We start from the raw sequence: 19,502 nt of genomic DNA, 5'->3' as shown, positions 1-19,502 counted from the left end.
ACAGGGACCACAAGTTTCAACACTGCTTAAACTGTATGCGGTACTAGTAGCCGGCGAGAGTCAATGAGCTTGTAACAACCAAGCTCATTGGCCCTCGCAGGAATATTACCCGGCCAACAAGGACTTATGCGGCGCAGTCCTTTGGAGTTCCTTTTCATTCTCCCATCAGGCTGCCATGGAAAGGGCGAAGGGACTAGTCCCTTCTCCTGTTCCATGGCGGTCCTCGTCTTGGTTTACTATGGCTGCCACGGAAAGGGAGAACAGACTGTATTATTTTTTTTTCAGTTGGGAAACATAATGGGCCTCATTACGAGGTTGGAGGTAGCCAAGGCGCTATTAGCGCCATGGCTGCCTCCAAAACCCTTCCGACTCCGGCCTGGTGAATAGAGTAATTACCGGTCCATTCCGAGGTCGGAGGGACCGGTAATTCCCCATTCACCAGGGCCATTCCCCATTCCCATTTGAGCCCCCATAGGGCTCAATGGGAAGGGGGAAGGCGGCAATAACGGTACTGCAAATTGCGGTACCGTTATTGACCCTGTGTCCCTTTGCGGGTCCCGTCCTTAATGCCTGCAAAAACTAGGCGTTAAGGAAGGACCCGCAAAGGGAACTCGTAGTAGGGCAGTAACGGATTACCAGCACGGTGCCCTTACCGGTGCTGGTAATCCCTTACCGCCCACCTCGTAATGAGGCCCAATGCGTCTAACGGGCCATCCCCGCTCCGAGCCTCGACACGGCTGGAGGCTTCCATCGTCCCCCACCGGAGCCGCAGTACTTTTTTCTTTTTTTTGTTTCCCTTCCCCCTCCCAACCCCACTTACCTTCTTTTTTCTTCTTTTCTTGGGAGCAAACGCGCTGGAAACAGTTTTGTTCCCAGCATGTCCGCTCCCGATGGCTGCCATGGAAAGGGAAAACGGACTACGTTTTCCCTTTCCCGGCGGCCATTTTTTTCACTTTTTTTTCTGTTTTGAAACGCGGCAGCATTTCTAAACAGAAAAAAATGCCATTAGTACCCCGGTCTAACGGGCCGGGGTACTAATGGCAATAAGACCCTCGGCGACAGGCCAATACCGCCCACGGTAATGCCCCGGGGCTTCGTTAAGGCCCTCGCTACGCTCGGGCATGTAACTAGGTCCCCGGGGGCCTTACCTGGGGCAGTGTTGGCCCACCGCCTCGGGTCTTATTGCCACAATACGGGCTCTGAACATGGGAGGTTTTCCTTGCTTTCTGGGTTGTCTAGAAATTGACGCAAAATGCACTTTGATGGACGAGTGAGATAAACCATCTTTTGCTAATTGTAATAGTTATTGTAGGATTGTGTGAGGTTCCACACCTAAAGGATCCAATTGTTGTTGAGAACACCAAGTGCAAAACCGATTGCACTTGTATACATATGACCTGTTTGTGGATTCCGCCCTGGTGGCCTTAAGGATGCTTCTGCATTCCTGCAGGAGTGGGACTTGTCCGAACTCATTGAAGTCAGGAGCCAGGCCTTTAAGTTGAGCACCACTGGGTTGTGATTTCGCACTTGCTGGTTGCTCATAGTCAGCAGGTCGGAGGCTTAACCCAGAGGGATTGGGCGGTCCTGGGACAGGTGAAGAAGCTCTGAGAACCACGGTTATCTCGCCCATATTGGCGCTAATAGAATGACCGTGCACTTGCCTGTTGCAATCATTTGCAAGACCTTGCGTATGACTGGCATTGGAGGGAACGCATAGGCGAATATTCCTTCTCATGGCATTGGGAACGCATCACCTAGCGATCGATGGTACGGATATCGGCTCGCGAACAGCAGGTACTTCATGTTCTGCCATGTGGCAAACAAATCGATGGTCGCTGTTCTCCACTTGTTGAAGATTTGTTGCAGCTTCCTGTCTGCCAGTTGCCATTTGTATGACTGGTCGTTGGCTCTGCTCGGTTGATCTGCAGTTTTACTTTCGGACCCAGGAAGGTGAAATGCTTGTAGTTGCAGGTTTTCGATGGCCCAGTGCCACAGCTGTTGGACTTCTTTGGAGAGCACCCTTGACCTTGTGCCCTCCTGTTTTCGCACATAATACATTGTGGTTATGTTGTCCATGAACGCTCATACCACTTTTTGTTTGAGCACTGGTTGCAATGAGTGACGGGCGTGTGCTGCTGCCTCTAGCTCCAGTATGTTGATTTGTGTCTCGGTCGGGGACCAATGGCCTTTTGCTGATAACTGGTTTGTGTGCGTGCCCCATCCTGTAAGTGAGGCATCCATGATTTGAGTTTCCTGAAAGGGAGGATCCCTGAATGGGACTCCTTTGGTGATGTGAGATAGTATGAGCCATCACTGCAATCTGTCTGTGAGTAACTTTGTTACTGTAAATTTGTCGTTCCATTTTCCCGTTAGCTGGGAACACTGATCCGTTAGGAATTCTTGTAGCAGTCTCATTTGCAACCTGCCGTGTTGTATTAGGGGAATGGAGGACAACATGGTGCCTAAGAGTTGCATGATGGATCTGACTGTGATCCTAGTGCACAGGTAGAATTTCATGACTAGACTGGGTATGGACGCTGCCCTCTCTATGGAGGGATGCATCCAGCCCTCCATGTTGAACTGTGCCCATAGGAACAGTACTGGCTTGTTCGATGCTTGAAGCAGGATTTGCTTGACTTTATTGTGAAGCCGGGGCATAAAAGGGTGTTGGACACCTGATAGATCGCTATTTCCACTGCCCAGTACGATGGAGCTCTCACTAACCAATCGCCGAGATGTGGATACACATGATATCCTTCTCCTGAACGATGCAGCTATTGGGGCTAGGCATTTTGTGAATGTTCTTGGAGCTGAGCAAAGACCAAAATGGGAGGACTTTGAATTTATAGTGATTTGTGCACACAACAAATCTTGGGAACTGTCTGTGGCTTTTGCGAATGGGAATGTGAAAATATGTGTCTTTGAGATCCAGTGACGCTAGGTAGTCGGCCTCCTTTATCAATTTCATGACATCTGCCAAGGGGACAGGTTTGACCTTTTTTTCTTGACCAATTTTATTGCTTTAAGGGCATTGTCAATTTTGGGACTCCCTCGAAAAGCATGTCTAGTACCGTTGACTGAACATCTGCCCTGAATGTTCACTTTAACCCGTAGCACAACGCCGTTATTGATTTTTTTTTTTAAACCATGGCTCTGCAATTTCGACTGCTATGTTGATCGCATGATTGGAGGCGTTTCCCCTTCTCGCAGGATGTCTAGGGCCTGCTTTCTTTTATCTCCTGGAAAGTACTCTAATAGAGGAGCCATCCAGTTCGGTATCAGCATACTTGATTGAAAAAGATTTGACCTTTTCGATTTGACTGAATTCTTTTGATCATTTTTTCAGTCAAATAAAATAAAATAAATATATGGGGAGGGGTAAGGAATCGGGTAAGGTGGGGGGAAGTGGGAAGAGGTTTGCATGGGTTCTCCCCCACATTTTCGACCAAAAAAAGACCACAGAAATAGGTCAAATTGGAAAAGGTAAAATATTTTCGACTAAGTAGACCTAAACCATGCGGTTCCCCATCTCGTGGTCGTATCTCAAGAGCGTTGTCAGTACATTTTCAACTTTTACTGTTGTGGCTCCTATGGCCAAAACTTTCTTGTAAAATGCATCTTGTTTCCTGCTGTTGTTACCAGGTGGTTCTGCACATTTCTGACTTTGCGCGTTCGATTTCCTGCATGCTGCTGCTGCTGCAAGAGTTGGGTGTTGGTTGGGAAGTAAGGGATTTTGGGAACACCTCCAATACTTTAAATTTCTTCTCTAAGCGCCCTTTTAATGTTGGTTCCGAGAAGGGTTTCTTCATGAGCAACAGCCCTTCTTCCCAAACATGGTCTAGAATGGGAGTAGACATTAATGCCTTTTTTCAAATGGATTGTGTCCTCTCACGTATTCCTCATCTTTGACATGATATCTAGCTTCAGCTGCTTTGTAAAATAATTTCAGCAGAGGGCGGTGTGCGCCAATGCAGTCGACTCGATGTCTGAGGATGATGTCATCGAAGGTATATATAGCACGCGTAGCGCCCGTTGGCTTCAGTTCCGTTTTTCCAAGTAAGCTTATGCTCCGAGAAACTACGGCACGCTTCAATGGTACTTTTGCGTTGTCTTCTTCTCAACACCTACTACCCCGAAGACCGGGTTCAAGAAGTGTCAGGACTGCGGCTCCAAAATGTCGATAACTGACCCACATCGAGTATGTTTGTGGCGTCTCGGTGTGGAGCACAAGACCTTGGCCTGCTCCAATTGCCAGTCGATGGCTGGAAAGCCTCTGAAGGAGCGAAAGGGGAAATTAGCGGTAGATAGAAACCCCAAAAAATCCCCAGCAAGTACCCCATCGAAGAAACCTTCTTCGGACTTGCAGAGAGGTGACTCTCCTCGAAGCAAGAAGGTTAAAGTATCCAGGTCGAGGAGTGACTCCCACCACTCCTCATCGACGTTGATGAAGTCGAAAAAGAAGCACCACAGGTTGCCTTCTTCAACTTCGTCATCAGGCACCTCCCTTGAGAGGGTATCTTGTCCCACAAAGGGCTCCTCTCCTGCCGAATGGGAAGTATTTAGAATAGCAATTAATTTATGTTTACATTCGTAAAGTGCCCAAACCCTGGGGCACCAGGCCACTGTTGCAACCAGTTAAATGAATCAAATCTTGAGTAAGGCAATACATAGTGTGGACATGAGATGACTACAGAGGAGATGTTAATACAGACCAAGAGTCAATTTTTCCTGCAAAGCGAAATGTGTGTTAAGCGAAGAACCATGTTTTCAGCGACTTTCGGAATGTCCAGTATGAACTCTCTGCTCTTAAATTTGTGGGAAGGGTGTGCCGGTGGTTAACTGCTAATAAGGGGAAACTTGCCCCACACCCTGTAGCTCTTCATTTTGGGTAAGGTGAGTCTGTGAACATAAATAGACCTAACTGGTCTGTTGAGTGTTTGTTCTCTCAATTGTCTGAGCAAGATCGCACAGGGCAGTGTTGCTCAGACATTTATAAGTAATAGATAAAGTTTTGAAGATGATCCTTTCCCTGCCCGGGAGCCAGTGAGCCTTTTTTCTTGAGGCTGCAATGTGGTCTCTCCTCGGGATGTTTAATGCGACTCTGAGGGTGTTATTTTGAATTAACTGGAGTTTGTCGATGTTTATTTTGTGGAGGTCCCAGCAAACAGCACATTGCAATAATCCAGTTTTGCGCCCGTGGGAACTTTTGCTATGGTCTGACAGCTCTCTGGTGTCAGGAAATGTCTTGCTGCAGGGATGAGTTCTGCTGTGTATGCTGCTGAGGAGGCAACAGCGCTGACTTGTTTGGTGAGGGATAATGCAGAGTCCAGGTATAGGTCGAGGGTTTTTTACCATAGCAGAAACTGGGATCTGGATGCCATCTTTCCTGAAGGATGAGTATTGTGGTCTGAGTTTCTGAATCTGAGAGGGTGGGTCTGCCAAGAGGATCTGTCTTCATCATTAAGACAGAGGAAGTTCGTGGGCATCCAAGTTTGAATAGTCGAGTAGATGTGGTTGTGGGTGAGGGAGATTTTTCATAGGACCCTGACCGGGGGGAGAAGGAGTTGGGTGTCATTGGCATAGTTAGTTTAAGATTTGCCAATGTCATCCAGGACGTCGAAGGGAGGTTTGGTGAATATATCATAGAGAGAGGGGGAGGCGCAGGAGCCTTGAGGGACACTGCAGAGAATGGATAGGGGCGGAATTGGCAATGTCGGAGAAGACTCTCATGGTTCTACCTTCTAGGAATCAGGCTATCCAAGAGGTGGCATTGGTGGAGAAATTCACTGATGTGGTGAGATGGTGGCATAAGGTGGTGTGGTCAGCTAGATCAAAGGCCGCTGGGAGGTCTAGAAGAAGCAGGATGGCAGGTTTGCAGTTGTCCCTGAGAGTGTCTAGTAGAAATGTTTAATCCAGCAGGGCTGATGCAGTGCCATGGCCTGGCCGGAAGCCTGATTGGTGCATGCCTAGGATTTGGTTAGATTCGAGATGGATTTGGATATGGCTGTAAGCTGCCCTATCCGAAATGCTAAAAATATTTGAGGAAAAAAAGCCATGCTCATAGCGCACCTTCTAAAGCCGGTAAGGAAAGGGCTTGAGCCAAATCCTGCACGCCCTCGAGTCCGGGGTGAAGGCCAGATCCTCGTCAAGAGCTGTTGAGGCCTCGACACAATGAGAAATCATTGAAGCATCCTTCGAGCCATATGTTGAAGCATAAATCGAGGTCGTCAACAGCATAGGTGCTGGCTACACCCTCTACGCTGGCTGTGCATCGAAGCCAGCTGCGCCATCAATGCCAGCCACGCCATCGACGCCAGCCGTGCCATCTACGCCAATGGCACCTTTGACACCATCGAAAGCATTTGGATCTGAAAACGACTTTCAGAAAAAATATTGACTCCTCGAGTGTTGAGTTCGAAATTTCTGAAACCTTCGATGCCCATTCCAGATAAGTCTTATTCCTTTACCAAGGAAAGATTACTTCAAATCACTAACTTTCATTTATGAGGAAAATGAGCCATTCGATAACGATGTGCCATTTGGGCTTCAATATGGTACAGCAAATGTGCCTGAGAGTTTTATCTGAGAGGAGTCTAGATCAAAAGATCTTTATGACCACTTGCAAACGCCAGTGGGGTAGACACTTCACCAGGGCTAACATTTGCTAGACCTGAAGCTGTTGAGCATGCAGATGTGTCATACAGACAGCTAATGTCTAAGGTTGTAGACTACTTGGGATGATTTTCTTTTTTTTAATATATATTTCCTGCGTTCCTATGGATGAGGACGCTTTATTTTCCTTTTTTCGGCCTTCAACCCAGTTGACGGCTCGAACAGGAAAGGTGTTGGTAACTTTCCATGTACAGTCAATGCTGCTGTCGACATTGTTTGGCTTTCTGTGGATGGTACAGTCGCCTGGGCTGATGCTTCTGACGAGCCCTTCGAGGGCATGGTTGTTGTCGACATGTGACAATGTTGCTTGTTTTCCCGTCAACGGTTTAATGGTCATCAGGGATGTATGTCGTGGACAATCATGGTGTCGTTGATGGTGGTTTTGGGGTAATTGGGGGTTCGTCACGCTCATTGACGGAGTGCTTACCGTGGATTCTGTCATAGCTTTCATCCTCAATCGGTCTCTTGTCGGTGAGGTCGTTGATGGATGGATTTTTCTGTCTTTTCTTCCTTTTTCCTTTTGAAGGTAGCATAAGAAGATATTCTCTTGTCTAACCTGGCCCTTTTATGGTTTTTAGCCTGTCTGATTTGTCCTCCACCACACATCTAGAAGATTCAGTCTCTGAAGGGACACCTGCCCTCATTCAGCCAAAGGGCTAGTCTCCTTTTTCTATCCTTGAAGGTGTTAGTGCTAAAAGTGGCACACATTTCAAAACCCTCCTGGATGTGATTTGGATACAGCCAGTATATGCATTCAGAATGGTCATCTCGCTCATAAACATTTTTAATTCCACATGTCTGGCATGCTTTGAAAAGAGCTTTCTGTTTTTCTTCCGTATTTGAAAGTTAAAAGCACTTACCTGTTTGTTTTTATGAAGTTGTGAAGACCTATTTCCAGGTTTTGAAGAAATATATTGGTTTCTGGCCTTTTTTACCCAGGAGAGAAATCCTTGAGGACTCTTCAGCATGGTTAGAATCAGAAGATGGCCTCCTGGGTGGGGCTTGTCACTCGATGTCCTATTGGCTGAGGCAGAATGCACTCAAAAGGACAATGATGGACTACTAAAGTGAGCTTAAAAGTTGTATTATAAGCTCTAATAAAATGTTACAGAGGATTCCCAGCCTGTCGACGGGGAATATTCAAAGCATGTAAATCCATGAAAAATCCAATGGTGGACAAATCGCATTTTTAATACGGCCTTCACTTGGTTTTTTAAACACTATCATGGAGTCTATCATGAAGCCAAGATTACTAACTTTGTCCAAAGGGGCTGGGCATTATCCACTGGCCATTTTTCAAGGCTGATGATGAGACTCATCATGATCTCAAGTTACAGATGTTCAGCTCCTTCCTGGCCATTCAGTTGTCTTCCTGGACCAAATGGGCAGCATAACAGCGGATCTCATGTGGTGCAAATGGTTGTATTTTTATCATAGTTTGTGTATTATGTACATATTTTAGATACAAAAGTCCAAAATCCGCTAACATTTTTAATAAGAATCGTGTATATATAAATTAAATAGCATTGGTGATGGGGACCAGCTCCAGGTCACACTGCAGGTGGTTGACTGAATCGCGATTGGAACAGGAGATTGGTGGCCACGGTGCACATCCGCTGCTCTAGGGGCAATCTAACCCATGCAAAGCCAGGATGTTGTCCTTTTAATCTTGTACTTAGGTCTTGTTGGTCTACTGTTTCGAAAGATGTCAATAGAAATAACACAGTGGCATCCACTCCTTTACTGTTCCCCAGGCTTCTTATATCGACTATCCTGACAACTACAGAAGACCTTCATGCAGGGCAGACATGCAGTGTACTTTTGCAAAGTATGGTCCAAAGTGAGCTGTTTTTGCAGATTCTGGCAAATCGGAACTTCTACTTCCCTTGATTGTAATATGGTAGCCATGGAGACGGTGCAAATGGCAGTAGTGTACAGTATACATCCCAGAAACATAACCTTACTGTGCAGCTGCCACGCAACAACTACATAACATATAGTTCATATTTATTCTGGATCAATAGTAAGAAATTGCCTAAATTAAGGAAATTAGAAGAACGTTTTTGTTGGTTTATCAATACTATGTAACTGTGGATCCCTGACAAGACTGTAAAATATTGCCCAATATGAATAGAATCAACATAATACGAATGCATCCTCTTGGTTAGTGTAATTCTTGACCATATAACTGCGTTTCTTCCTTGACTATGTGTATGCGGTACGATTAAAACAGTCTTGCCTACTGTACCTGAAGGACATGGCGCTTCTGGACCCCTGTCTCCTGCCTGTGGTGTTGGTACAGTGTCTCCACATCCCGTTCCGCCTCGGCCCGTTCCCTCCTCAGAGCTTCCAGCTGCAGGACCAAGACTGCCCTCTCCCCCTGCAAGCGCAGTACAGCCTCCTGATCTTGGATTGGCATCTGCGAATGGGTGAAATGTGCAGCGAGGTTGGACACAGGGCATTTTCACATCTTTGTAAGGAACAATTCATGTATTTTGTTGATAGATGGTGCAATTAGTGCAGAGGAAGCATTTAACATTTGTTTCAATGCTTCCAGAGTATGCTGGTAAAAAAAGCGGTTGTTATTGAAATACAGCATAGCTGTGAAGAAGTAGATGCATAATAAAAGCTTTGTTATCCGGCACCTTACCACATAAGAATACTTTGATAACAGGATGTTTGTATTCTGGATGGCAGGGAGCGTGGACACCAAGCATAACAGGAGATCAAAGCATCCTGGCCTTCTGCTCTGTTTACTGGCACTCGACCATCCAGAATGTTCTTTTACCCAAATGTTTAACTTTTGTTATCTTGATTTTGATCATCTTCAATTCTACTATTAAAGGCCATGCCCGGGGCTGGTCCATAGAGCAGTTGGAATAATAAAGGACCAGATAACAAACCTTGGACTGTATAAAAGTGTGCATGAAATTTACTGATATGACTAGAATTCACTCAGCTTGAAAATATGGTATCGCATCGAAAAGTAAAATGCTCAGAGGTGTACATTTTGAAAAGATTATGTAGATGCACTTGAAGTGGTTCTATACAGCGGAACGTAGTGTAAAATTAGAATACCACATGGTGCTAGGTTTACATGTTTAAGAGTAACTGACGGTTAAGCCACCAAAGCATTTTAAACGAGCATTAAAGAGAAGATCTGGTTTTTGTTCAAGGCAGGTAGGTCATTCTTTTTATGAGGGCACAGTTTCATTGTTGTCCGAAAGAGAAGGTTTGGTGATTTGCTTCAAATTTAAATATATGATATCTGACCCTATGATGAAAGCCAGGTTTTAGGTAAACTATTCTTGTCTGATATTGTATAGCAACTAGATATTTTACGATACACTGTAGTTTCATAGAAAATAAGGTAAAGAACTGTTAAATAAATGTTTTGCTTTTACACTTGATATTCCCAATAAAAGAAAATGTTTTGTAATATGTGATGCTATATATGCAGTTTTTTAAAATGTATTTGTAATAGTATGACCCAAAATTAACTTGACTGGCACAAAGTATTGGGGTCAAACTTTAGGTCACAATTGTTCAGAAGTTCAAAGAAGAGTCTTGTGCAGCATCACAGGAGATCCCACACACCTAATTCAGGATCGTTATTTCAACCACAGTATAAAGAGGGTGCTCCAGTAACCAAAGTTATAGCTAAGTGATGCCTGATTGGAGTAGTGAGAGATAGTCCTCATGCTGTGTGGATTTGCAATTTATTTGCATAATTTGTAGAGCACTTTTATCCAAAGCCCTTTACATGGTATAAGAACATCGGTGCAATATTAGGGGAAAAACAAAAACATGACTCACAAACCCAATCAAATATAATGGAACCTGAAGAATTTCAGAAACTGAGTGAAGCAAATGGAGTTTCAGATGCTTTTTAAAATGTGAAAGGTTGGAGCAGGAATGAATCTGAAAAGGAAGTGAGCTCCAGAGGAAAGCAGCTAACCGTTGGAACGAACGGAAGCTAGTCGAAGCACAGTTGGGGGAGTGCAGAACCGGTAATTGAAACTGAAAAGCAGAACAACCATTTCTTGAAGGGCAGTAAAAAGAAATTAAAGAACATAATAGGAGGTAAGGCATGGATAGACTAAGACTATGCATAAGACGTGAAACTCAAAACGTTGCCTAATGGGGAGCCACTGCAAATAAGCAAAATGAGGAGAAACACTGTCAGAAAAGAATACAAGCCGCCGAATATAGAATAGAGCGTAAAGGAAGCAAAGCATAATTAGGCAGACCGACATACAAAGAACAGCAATAATTCAAATGTGAAAGAACAATGGTTTGAAGGATAGTTTTTGTTGATGAAAAAGTGAGATGACTTTGTCTATTATTCATAAAATGATATTGGCAAGAATGAACCATGCAAGCAATTTGAGGCAGTAAAGAAAATGAAGAATGGAAAAGAAAACCAAGATTTCATGCTTTAGAATTTACATAAAGCTGTACCGCAAATTAGAAGAAATAGCCGGAAAAAAACAGATTTCTTATTTCCAGATTTAAGAAACCGAGAGGCTATCCAAGATTTGACGGCCAAGAGACAAGCAAACAGGCAATGATGAATGGTGTTGTTAAATGAGGGGAAAGACAGACAAATCTGCGTGTCATCAGCATAAAAACACATTTAAAAGCAACAGCCAAGAATCAAGGAAGAAAAAGAAGAGTTGTAAAGATAGAAAAGAAGAGGGCCCAGCACAGAGTCCTGGGGAACACAAAAAGAAAGAGGGGAGGACTAAGGTGTAGGACCTTCCAGGAGACCGTAAAAGAATGATTAGACGGATAATAGTGAAACTGCTGAAGAGGAGAATCAGAAAGACCCAAAGAAGAAAGCATGGAAAGAAGAATAAAAAGATCCACTGTGTCAAAAGTCGCGCAAAGATCAAGCAAAACAAGAAAAGTGGAGAGTCTGTGATGCCGCACATGAAGGATAGATTCAGAGACAGAAAAGAGAGCGGCTTCTGTAGAGAATCCACAGTGAAAACCAGGTGGAGGAGGAGGAGGAGGAAGACCATATAGCTTAAGAGGACTGAGCTGCACATAAACAATGTGCTCAAGAATTTTGGAAAGAAAAGGCAAGTGGGAAATAGGACAGACGTTTGAGGGATTAGAAGAGCTTAGAGAGGGTTTCTTCAAAAGGGGAATGGTGGGTGGCAGCTTGATAAGTGGAAGGATAGACGACTGACAAAAGGTTAAGATTAAACCGAGTAAAGGCAGGAAAAATAGATTTAATATGAAAATCAGGCAATGGATCAGAAGGAACAGTAGCAGGTTGTGGCCGGGATATGGAAAGAAGTACTTCACTTTCTGTACTAGGCAGGAAAGAAAGATTAGTGATCGAAGTCGGGCAGCAGAAGGCAGAACCGGAGAGTCAGCAAATTGGAAGCGAAGATCTAATCAAATCAGTTTTAGAACAAGAATAAGTAGCAATATCATTAGCAGTAAGGGAAGAAGGAGAATATGGGTTGGCATGAGGGGAACAAGAAGTTTTTTCAATGTAGAGTGCAGCAGTCTTGAGTACGAATTCTGAGAGGTTTTGAGAAAATGATTCGATTTAGCCTTTTTAAAAAGAAGAGAAAAAGAGTGTAGAAATTCAGAAAAGAGAGAAGTTAGCAGGGGAATCTACAGTTCAGCCATCTATGCTCAGCTCTATGTAGCTGAGTGTGTAATAATTTGAGGGGATCAGAGAGCCTGGGGAGAGAAGCGGGGTGAATATCTTTGGGTTTAAGCTCAGACAAAGGACAAAAAACATTGAGAAGTAGAAATGGCATTGTGGAATTCAGCCAATGCAGAATTGACTTTACAAGAATCCGGAACAGACGAACTAGGGAGAAGAGAGGCAATAGATTCAACACGAGCAGAGTGATTGAGATTGTGTAAATCCTGATGGAAAAAAAGAGTGGGCCGAAACTAGAAGAAGTGGGGGTAAGTAAAAGCGAAATCGAAAGCAAGGCTAAATAGTAAGGGAACAATCAGCAGAAACAAAAACTAAGTCAAGAACCCCACCCATGATATGGGTTGCAGTAGAAGGGAGTAAGTGAAGGTAAGTCAATGAGGAAAATAGCAGGGGACAAGAGGAGGAGCCATCTGAGGACACATGAATATTAAAGTCGCCAAGAACAATGAGCTAAGTATACAGAGGAGGGAGAATAGAAGAATTGTCATAACAGGAATGCATGGAGCTTGGGCGCGAGGGAGGTCGGGGTGGGGGGTGATAGTTACAACAGTAAAAGGGTGAAGGAGCAGAGAAAGACAGAGCGTGACATTTAAATGAGGAAAACACTGGAAAGCAATAGGGACAATAGTCCAACTCGGATTAAATAATACTGTGACACTGCCAGGACGCGAGAGACGGGGGGAAGGGAGTGAGTAAAAGAGGAAACTGAAAAAGTTAAAGCTGCAGAAGTGACTGTATCAAAATGACGGATCCACGTTTAAGTAATAAGCAAAAAATGATACTTAGAAGACGAAAACAAAACAAGAACAAGATCGGCTTAAGAGACAATGGAGCAAGCACTCTAAAGACCAAAATTAACAAAAGGGTTAGAAAGAGGATTAACAGAAGGATGAATGAGATTAGAATGTCTAGGTAAACGTGAAGGATGGAAATTCTGAGAATGAGAGACAAGATCAGGAATGTTCATAAATGAATTTAGATAGTCTACCTTTCTCTGTTCTTTACTAACAAACCAAGTCATTGTAATGTGAATGTAGAATCATGCATGTTCGTAATAAACAGAGGTTTGTGTAAAGAACAGGTGGGTAACTGGTTCACAACGGGTGTCAATTTGAGGTACACTGTTGATTTGAAGTGCATGCTACTGCATACCTTTGGGAATTCGTGCCTCTTGATGTCCTATTTCTCTTGATTCTTCTCTCCACCCCCGCCTCTTCCCCCACACCGTCGAGGACCAGATGTACAAAAGGGACACATTGTCAAAAGAAGCCGAGTTTGGTTTAAAGCCAACACACAGATGAAGCCTATACTGGGATCCCACCTGCAAATTATTCGGGCGGACACCTCCAGATTATCACTTAAAGCTAGAGGTGGGCCCTGGCCAGTTAAACCTGTTGCCAGATGCTGGAGGGACCCATAGGAGCCTTCACCATCACTGGAAGCACGGGTGCAGGAAGGGACTAGAGCTGGTGAGAGGCTAGTGTCTGCTTCAGAATAAGGAGATGCCAGTTGTACGGAGGTCCTCTTTTTCCAGTCAATTAAGTGACAAGAATCATCTGCACATTTAATTGCACTCCAACTCGCACGGATTGCAAGGTAACGTCACGTAGAACATAGTAACCAGCTAATTAAAGTGGTCTCTTTTTGCTTCACAAAGACACTGAAGCACAGAAGCGTGGAGCCCAAAGAAAAGCCCAAAGCTGCATATATTGTGGTGTCCTTTGCAGCCCTTGGTGTACCATCAGTGCTGTTGTTCTTTAGCTTCCATCATGACCAACCTACTCATGCTCCCAGCTCACATCAGACAGACACTTTAGGTATCAAGTAAGCACCACTGTGTCCTTAATGATCTTAAGATGCACTGAGGTAATGTCTGCCCATGCAGCATAAGCAGCTGCTTCCATGACCAACATGTCGGTCCATGTGTGGTGTAAGTATATAAGTGAACAATCATAACCCCAAGTGCTAGAACACAATGGGGCTCATTACGAGTTTGCCAGTAAAATGGCGGTAATATGATCTGGTGGTTTTACCGGCAGGGTGACCGATGGAAGTACAGCTGTACTATGACGATGCATGGGCCGTGGGCAGGCACACCACCCCACCAGTAACAGTAATAACCCCCCCATCAATGGCCATTGGTTCATATTGCCGGCGATTTTCGCCGATAATACCGTTTTCTCCACCAAATGTGCTGGTGTTACCAGCGCTGGAAATGGCACCACTGCTGGAATGTGAAGCCTGGTGACAGCCAGCTTGAAAAACTCAATCCGAACTAAATCACCCATTTCCAGCTGGCATCCTGTACAGGCCAAACCACTTGCTAGCAGTAGAATGCAGCAGGGCAGGGCAGTAGATGCACCACCACCTACCACGGCTGTGGACACACCAGCAAGACCTGAGGGGGACACAATCCCCATGGCAATGCTCAGTGACCCCTCCACCAGTCATGCAGGTGACACAGCTGTCACTGCAGCTTCCAGTGCCATGCCAAAGCCACCACCAATAGTGGCACACACTGATGCAGTCCTAGCAGTGGGTCACAGACCTCAGGGGTCCAGCACACCCTCCTCCCCATAGCATGGAGTGCAGACACTGGCCCATTGTGGCAGGGCCTATGTCCCTACCATGGATGAGGATATGGGGGAAGAGGAGTATGACCACGACATGACTGATACAACACCATGCTTCAACCCGGAGCCACCACACATTCCACCAGCCCTGCCTGTGACTAAAATGTCTGCAATACGTGCGAGGCTGGATGGCATTGAGGCAGCATGCATGCATACGCTTGTGGGCCATCAGCTGCATGAAATGCAGGCAATGCAGGACTGCCTGCAGGGGTGTACCCACAGGATTGCCCAGTCACTCGGCCATGCCACCGCAGCAATGGTCGCACTGGGACAGAGTTTGTGAGCGCACAGATGCATCCTCGGCCTCTGCCGAGTCGCTCGACCAAGCCATTCAGCTAACCCTGCAGTACATCCGAGTGCAGGGGTCTGATCCATCCACCTCTGTGAACCCCCACAGAGGGCTCCCTACCCAGCATGCCAAGGCACTGCTCACTGCGCTACCTCACTGCCAAGGAGCAGGAGAAATGACCCAAGCCCACGAGGGGCAGGAAATGACATACAGCAACTGCCAGGTTGTTTTGAGGGTGGGACATTGGCAAGGGCGTTTTGAGGATGGGTCATTGGAGAGGGTGTTGTGAAGGTGTTGTGGTGAAGGTCGTTACATGTTGCAAGATAAAATTATATTCACTTGAAGCAATGACAGGACATTCCTTATTGTGTGCAAGTGTTTAATGTGCGCAACAAAAATAGTTTGAGGGGTGAGAAATGAGTGGTGGGCACAAAGTTGTAATGTTTTCAACATTTAATTAAAATAAAAAGGGTTTGGAGAAAGGCCTATCTGTCCCTATCCTAAAGAGATTCCTGCATAGAAAACTAAAACAAGATGGCCTTGTGGCCAAAATGTATGTGACCCTCATACTAAAACACACAATATAAAGGTGCAAGGTAAATGTCTCTGCTTTAGATTCATCAAAACGTGTGCAAAAACCAAATATGTAAATCCAACAAACCAATCCTTGTATCCAGGGGTTGATTGCCTTTGCCTGAACTGTCTCGGGTAGAATGTTGAAAGTTTTCTCTGCAAACACTGGATTCGAACTAGAGAATTATGTGGTGCATATAGAGACTTCAGAGATAACCCATTTTTTATTAAAAGGTTTGGCAAGTGCGAATCCTATTTAGTTCGCTCCCCTTCTGTGTTGCTTCGCTCAGCCATTTTACGATTCAGATTAAACCTATGGCCCACACGGTCGTTAATGGCCAGGCGAAAGCAACTTGCCACATCCTTAAACTTCTGCAGATATTGCGAAAATACTAAGGTGGAAGAAACCCTACGACACGTGTTTATGCAGTGTCCAGGGGTGATGCGATAGAGAGAACTATTTTTGTATAAAAACACTATCAACAATGTGAAACTTTAGATCAAGAAGAGAAATGGAATATTTTTTTTTCAACAAATCGAACTTCTGTATATATAGCCTTAAAAAGATTTCTGGAAGCTCTGTTCATGGTATGATGCAACACAAGATGCAGGGAATTTTCTTTCTCTCTTAAACCTGTATGCTAATATATTTTTATATCAGTCATTGATATTAGTTTAATTGTATTTGTAAAGTTTATGTAATTGTTATTTTTTTGTCTCCTTGGTTGTAAAGATAATTTCACACAAGAATGTATTAAGTTATGCAATGATAATTTTCGTTTTTTCTTTTATACGCTGTAAAGTTGATAATCAACTAAAACAACTATTAAATAAAAAATAAAACAATGTTCCTTTAAGATTTAGTAGAAATGCCTCTTTCCCATAACACTTTCTTAAGGATGATGAAAAGTGTCTTTTCCAAGCAGGGTTATGGGAAAGGATGGCAAAAGTCTTTTCCCCACAATGGTGTTTGAAAGGATGTCAAAAGTGTATTTTTCTACTGCTAGGAACCTTTTCACCCAATGCCTTTTCCTTTCACATATCCTACCTGGATTACCTGATGTCCTTCCCGGCCAGGAATCCCCTCTGGGGTTGCTAGATCCCCTTGTGTACTCTTCTGCCAGGTATCTTTCCCCCAAAGACTCACTGACTGGTGCACTTTTTCACCAGGTTTTCTTATAACTTTCTCTTTCAGTGTCTTTCTCATTAAGTATAACACAGTTGTACTCAACTGTTTATACTCTATTGGTTCCAGGGATTACTTGTTCCAACTTTCCCCATATTGATTTCTCACATATGAAGATATGTACAGATCTTGCCTTTCAATTGCTTCATTAAAGTTCATTTGCTTATGACAACATGTATCCAGCTTCCCCCATATTGACATCTTGTATGTAGAGACTTGAGTAAATTCAGTCGTTCTATATTACTTGTTTTCAATTGATTGTATGCCTGACGGTATGCCCTGGGGCTCCCAATACTCCTCGGCAGATTCACAAGTATTTGCTGGCATTTCTGACCCGTGGCGTCTAGCTGCGGCGAAGTCTGTGCTGTGATAGAGCGTTCCTCGCTTTGCAGACACTCTTGAGGTTCTCCCACCAGCTTCTCCTTCACTCGCCGGTGAAATTGCTGCTCCTCAATGTCTCTGACAGCGTCTCCATTGCTGCCGGCTCTTCAGTGATCTCCCATCAGCACCCGCTATGCGGTTTCCGATAGGAAGCGCTTGCCTCCTTCAGCATAGCCCGCTTGTGTGTGTCTGCATTCGGTTCTGCTTACCGCTGCGCCCGCTCTGCATCTCTCATCTCTTCCTTCTCTACTTTCAACTTGAAGAGGCACAGCTGATTGACATTACAACAACTAGTCTGCACTTTTAGCTTGGTGTGTTTCCTGCTCCACATTAACTCCTTTCCCCTCTTCCTCGTCACAGTACTGTAGATTTTATTGGAGTTGGAGTCCATAGCAGTTTTAGACTATGTAAAGCTGTATTGCTTTGGATCTTTGTTCAAATTAAGATTGTCTGAACTAGGAGATGTTAAGTGAGGAGGTTTTAGGGTTTTACCACTGGAAGGATTGGTAAAATGACAACATGCCATCAAGAATCCCTGGGAATTATAGGGTCTTCTTCACATGGAAGGGAAGAATACAGCATCTCTCCTGATGCGGTCACCACATCCCCCTGACAGCATCTCCTCTCATGTGATCCTCCCTCATAATACCACTGCCAACGGAAAGGAGCAGGTAGCGACTGTCGTCCCCTGACCACATGGGAGGAGATGTTAGGCTGGTGTTCAGTGATGACTCCACAGAATTTATCACAATCGATATATACAAAGGTACAATGGGAGTGCAATTTTATGGCTTCATTCTCAATTTCTGGCAAGCCGGTTGCCCGAGCCTGCACTCCAGATGCTCAGTGCATGCATGGCACCCGCAGCCACCACTTCATCCTCCTCAGGGGGTGGCATGCCCACATCTGGGGGCAGGGGTATGTTGCGCCGGATGCATATGTTTTGCAACATTTCACATGCCAGCACAATCTGACCCACCTTATCCTGTACATGAGCGCACACCCCATACCACCCCATGTCTGGTGTAAACCTCAGAGGCAGGCCTTCTACAGGCCAAAGGTGTGCTCAATTGACACCCTGGCCTAGACATAGTTCCGGTTGTATGCCACCTCCTGTGGCATTTGAGGGGTCATCAGAGGAGTCATCAGCCATGGAAGCTGTGGGTATCCAGAGTCACCTGCAAGGGGAAGATGCATAGGTGTCAGTCATGGTGCTCTGTGGATGTGTTGCCTCTAACAGCAGTATCTCAACAGACAGTCTCATGTCCCATGCATCATCGCACTACACTATTTCACATTCTGGCCCTTGTATGTGGAGTCAACTATTGGGTGCAGTTCGGTCTGTCATGATACATCTTGACCACAGCTCACAGCTGACACTCTTAGCTTCCGTGGTCAGTGATTGGCAGTGCAGCATGCCATGCTGGGTGGATTGGGTGGGGGGCTGTGCACTGCTCCCATGCATGGTTCCTGATGGGGGTCTGGGTTACATGTGCAGGTTATCAGTTGGATTGGATGTCATTGCATGTATGGCCGTGTTCATCAGGCCTTGACCTGACGCACACCCCATGGGCTCAATTGGTGTTGGTGGTCCCTACCCCTAGTCAATCCCCACCCCCTCAGATCACAGCAAGGGTGTCTGGTGGTGAGCAGGCTGGGCCGTAGTAGCAACTACTCTCCTGTATATTTTGTAATGTGTGGCTTGACTTTGCATGGACAGTAACCTTGGTCATTGGGTATTTTGCCACCTGTCATCTTTGCACTTCTTCCATGGCTCTTGGGCTACCCCGTGAACATACTTTGGACGCCCCAAGATGGGCCAGTCCTCCACCTTGCAGACCATGCATGTAGTGGAATGTGTACTGTTGCATTATGGTACCTGTAGTCCAGTGTGCCTGTGGCTGGCCTGTTGGGGAAGCATGTCTTGGCCATTCACTGCTGCATCGTGAGTCATGTCCTACTCCAGTGGGTTACAGCATGTCATGTGTTAGGTGTGCGGGTGGGTTCTGCATGTATGGGGCCTTGTCAAGGCATGCAATTTTTTTTTACCCCCTGCATGCCGCTTGTACAGCAATGTTAGTG

The 19,502-nt window shown here is 45.1% G+C and overlaps 1 protein-coding gene across 1 annotated transcript in view; it reads right to left on the bottom strand.

The window, feature by feature from the left end:
• Positions 1-19,502, bottom strand: part of LOC138447989 (uncharacterized) — a 314,717-nt gene that overhangs the window by 2,379 nt on the left and 292,836 nt on the right. Inside the window, exon 13 of the mRNA XM_069604515.1 lies at positions 8,921-9,091. Coding sequence (XP_069460616.1) covers positions 8,921-9,091 — 171 coding nt within the window. The remainder of the gene's footprint in view (positions 1-8,920; positions 9,092-19,502) is intronic.

This window comes from Ambystoma mexicanum, chromosome 3q (assembly GCF_040938575.1).
Source record: "Ambystoma mexicanum isolate Mex_15411 chromosome 3q, UKY_AmexF1_1, whole genome shotgun sequence".
In the NCBI taxonomy this organism is placed as follows: domain Eukaryota; kingdom Metazoa; phylum Chordata; class Amphibia; order Caudata; family Ambystomatidae; genus Ambystoma; species Ambystoma mexicanum.
The sequence above is the reverse complement of the archived record's forward strand: the minus strand, read 5'-3'. Positions and strand labels throughout refer to the sequence as shown.